Raw genomic sequence first — 3,675 nt, forward strand, 5'->3', positions numbered from 1 at the left:
CACTGAGAGCTTGAAGCTCATTTCAGCTTCATGAGTTTAAGCCCAGCCTGCATTACCAGCAAGACTGTCAAAAAAAAAAGTAGGAGGAATCTTATATCTTTATTTAGTCAATTTTCTCAGGCCTCTGGCCCTGATGATGCCACCTCCCAATCCCTTTCCCCACAGGAGGCATTCAGTTGAGGCCATAAAACATCACATACAGTACATTCACACATGTCATCAAAAATATCTGAGGGAGCCAGGTGTGGTGGCACATGCCTGTAATCCCAGCACTTGGGAGTTGGAGGCAGAAGGATTGCCACAAGTTCGAGACCAGCCAGGGCTACACAGTGAGTTCAAGGCCAGACTGCACTACAAAGTGAGACCCTGTCTCAAACAAAGGGAGAGACCTGGCTTTGATGATAAATGAGGAATGGGCCTCACCCACTGTCTTCATTTTTGAAGACCCTGGTCTGGCCCAGGGACATCCTTCTTGGAGGCACTGAGGCACTATTACTGCACTGTGAATTGATACTCCCTGACCTTACAAAGGCACTATAAAGAGAAAGCTAGACTCTACCTCAATGCCTACCTTATTCTGAACACTCACTCTTGGCTTTGATGAGCTTTCCTGAGACTTTATCTAAGACCCAGAACACAACCTTTCCCCATAGCTGAGTGTCCTCATCCTTGTAAGCATCACCCTGTTGTTGGTAGGATCTTCAAGATTCTCATACCTGTGATACACATTAAGGAGACTGCTGCTACCTCTTTCCATCTCTGCTGCAAGTCTAGGGCAGCCTTAACCTGCTGTAACCCAGTACGTTAAGAGGCGGTGGGGTGCAGAGCCATGCCCTGCTACACCCATTGGTGGACGCAGGGGGTCAGCTCCTTTGTTGTTCTCTGGGCTTGTTCTCCCCATTAGGGGAGGGCCTTGATGCACACTCATTCCTCAGGCCCCGTGGACCCTGTCACACTCTCACACAAGCACGCTCTTGGCACTGCCTGCTCTCCTCCTGCCACACAGGGATATAAGAGGTCACCCCAGGGGGCAGGCATGCAGGGCCTCTTGGATCTTTTGGCGGCAACGGGAGTACTTTTGCAGGATCTGTCGGAGGTGTTCTTCTTCCTCTCGCTGAAGGATACGCAGGAAGTTGTGTAGTTCTGGCATACTGAAGGCATTCCACTGCAAAGAAGTAGAAGAAGTACACAGAATATAGCAGGTATGGCCAAGTAGGCACACCCCCCTCCCCACAGAAAGCCAGGAAACAATGGTCATAAGAACGAAAACTGGGCTTTTTCACCCTAGAATATTTTTTTATTTTTTTGTATGTGTTTTCAGTACCAGGAATTGAATTCACAACCTTGTACTTGCCAGGCAGGCATTGTGCCACTGAGCTATATCCCTGGCTCACAAAAACTGGACTTCTTGTCTTTTTTTTTTTTTTTTTTAATTTTTGCCAGAACTGGGGATTGAACCCTTGCGCTTGCCAGGGAAGCACTTATTCCACTGAGCCATCTCCCTGGCCCCCAAAACTGGACTTTTTGATGTTAAGCTTTTTCTTGAATAGTCCATGCCAGGATTCTTGACAGTAGGCTTTAGGGAGGGGTCATATAAAAATAACCATCTCATTGAATCAGACTGTACTTACCTTCAAATACACAGTATCTAAGTAAAAAAAACTTAGGATTGTGACTTTGAGGCCAGTCTTGGCTACAAAGTGAGTTCAAGGCCAGCCTGAACAATACAGTGAAACCCTGTCTTAAAAAGACAAAACAGGCTGGGAAGTGACTGCTTGACTAGTGCAAAGTTCTGAGTTCGATCCCCAGTCATCCCCCCTCCCCCCAAAAAAGACAAACAAAATCCAAAAGAGGACTAGTGATCAAATCATTCTACCTTTATTACTGAGCTAGACATCCTCCAACCTTCGGTGCTACAGATTGAACCTTGGACTAGGGATATAACTCAGTAGTAAAGTGTGCTAGGCATACACTTTACTACTGAGTTATATCCCTAGCCACTAGGTAAAAAGTCAAATGCATAAAGGGGAATCTTCATGCTGTCCTTGGCTGCCCATGCTATTAGATAGAGGCTCCTGCATCTCCAGAGAATTTTCCACACTGGGAAAGAACGAGGCACCAGGACAAATCTTCCTGGTTTTTAGGGCAGGTCCTAGGCCTTGGCCTTAGTGGCCTGGAAGCCTTTGCTTTAGCTAAGGACCTTATACTCCTGAAGAGGCTTTGTAGAGCTTATCCTCCAGCTCAGTTCTTCAAAATCTTATTGTACCTATAGCCCATTAGCTTTATCCACTAACAACCAAAAATATGAAGAAGATTATGTACTCACATTTACCTCCCCAGAGTCATTTTCCTTCAGGATGAAGCTCAGGGCCTTCTCACTAGGCCCTGCAAGGAGCCTTAGCCGGAGGGGCTGCTCGTCATCTGACAGTTTCCGGAAGTACACTAAAAGCCAGGAACAGGGAAAGGAATGTACAGTTAGAGGCATGCCCAGATACCTCAGCCCATGCACGCAGATATATGTCTATATACCCTTACACGGGCTGGGGTGTGTAGGAAGCTTACCTTGGCCATGACGTTCAGCCCGTTCAAAGAGTGCAAACTTTCGGGGATCATCTACCACCAAGAATTTCCGCAGGAGGGCCTCAATGACCTCACTTGCCCGTGTGCGTGACAGCACATGGAGGTGCTTGACAGCATCCTTGGGCAGGTAAAAGGAGGTGCGGCGTCTCACAGCTGTGCCTCGCCCCAATCCCTTCCGGGCATCCTGCAAGGAGGGTGGTTTCTTGCTAGAGGGTACTGAGACAGGACGAACCAGCTTCAACTGAACCTTGATGAAGCCTGTGTAGGAGCCATCTTTGTTCTAAAGAGAAAGAGAAACCAAACTATGACAGGAGATTCTTGGTGAGGAAGAACAGTCCAGGGTTCTTTTTGTCTACTTGGGTATAGGCTGGGTATACATAAAACTGCTGCTTGGGCCACCCAAGAATAATACTTGGGCTGTGACTCTTTGGGATACTAAGCATATGGCTAGATTCCCACCACTCCCCATTCCCCTTTCTTGAGCTGTCAACTCACCAGGCTCATGAAGAGGTTGCTGTTGATCTGGCCATTATAATCCTTGATCTTCTGTTCAATTTCGGCCTGAGAAAGATCAGGTGTCTCCCACTCCACAGGCTCATCCTAAAAGGATAGTATAGACATAGGGCTCTTGAGGAAACCAGGGCTTCTCTGAAAAAGGGCATCCAGGGCAGCCCTTGATTTCCATCTACCCTGACCTCATCACCACTCCTGAATTGGCATGTTACAGGTAGAGACAGCAAAGCCAGAATCATTAGGGTTTTCCCCACTGTCTGTTTAGGGATACCTCAGTACATGTTGTGGCCTTAAGGATAGCAAAGAGTCAGGAGCAACTTCAGACATGTGTCTAGGCTAAGAAAACAAGGAGGTGGGCTGGTCAGATAGCTCAGTGGACTAAAGTGCCTGCTTAGGCAAGCACAGGGACCAGGGTTCGATCCCCACTGTGCCCTGCCAGCCTCACCCCTGGGGCATGCTCAGATGGCAACTGAGATGGCATGGTGGCCTGTAATCCCAGTGCTTGGAAGGCTGAAAAAAGGAGAACCACTTCGAGTCTGATCTGTGTAGTGAGAGCCTGTATTATTATTATTTTTGGAGGAA

General features: G+C 47.7%; 1 protein-coding gene across 3 annotated transcripts in view; it reads right to left on the minus strand.

Moving 5' to 3' along the window:
• Positions 1-298: 298 nt before the first annotated feature.
• Positions 299-3,675, minus strand: part of Rassf1 (Ras association domain family member 1) — a 10,341-nt gene continuing 6,964 nt past the window's right edge. For all 3 annotated transcript variants that reach the window (XM_004625130.3, XM_023706209.1, XM_004625129.2), the window contains 4 exons: positions 3,076-3,180; positions 2,563-2,860; positions 2,327-2,442; positions 299-1,165 (listed from right to left, as the gene is read on the minus strand). In XM_004625130.3, the coding sequence (XP_004625187.1) occupies positions 1,019-1,165; positions 2,327-2,442; positions 2,563-2,860; positions 3,076-3,180 (666 nt within the window). In that variant the 3' untranslated portion in view covers positions 299-1,018. The remainder of the gene's footprint in view (positions 1,166-2,326; positions 2,443-2,562; positions 2,861-3,075; positions 3,181-3,675) is intronic.

Source organism: Octodon degus, unplaced genomic scaffold (assembly GCF_000260255.1).
Source record: "Octodon degus isolate 3935 unplaced genomic scaffold, OctDeg1.0 scaffold00008, whole genome shotgun sequence".
NCBI classification, from domain to species: domain Eukaryota; kingdom Metazoa; phylum Chordata; class Mammalia; order Rodentia; family Octodontidae; genus Octodon; species Octodon degus.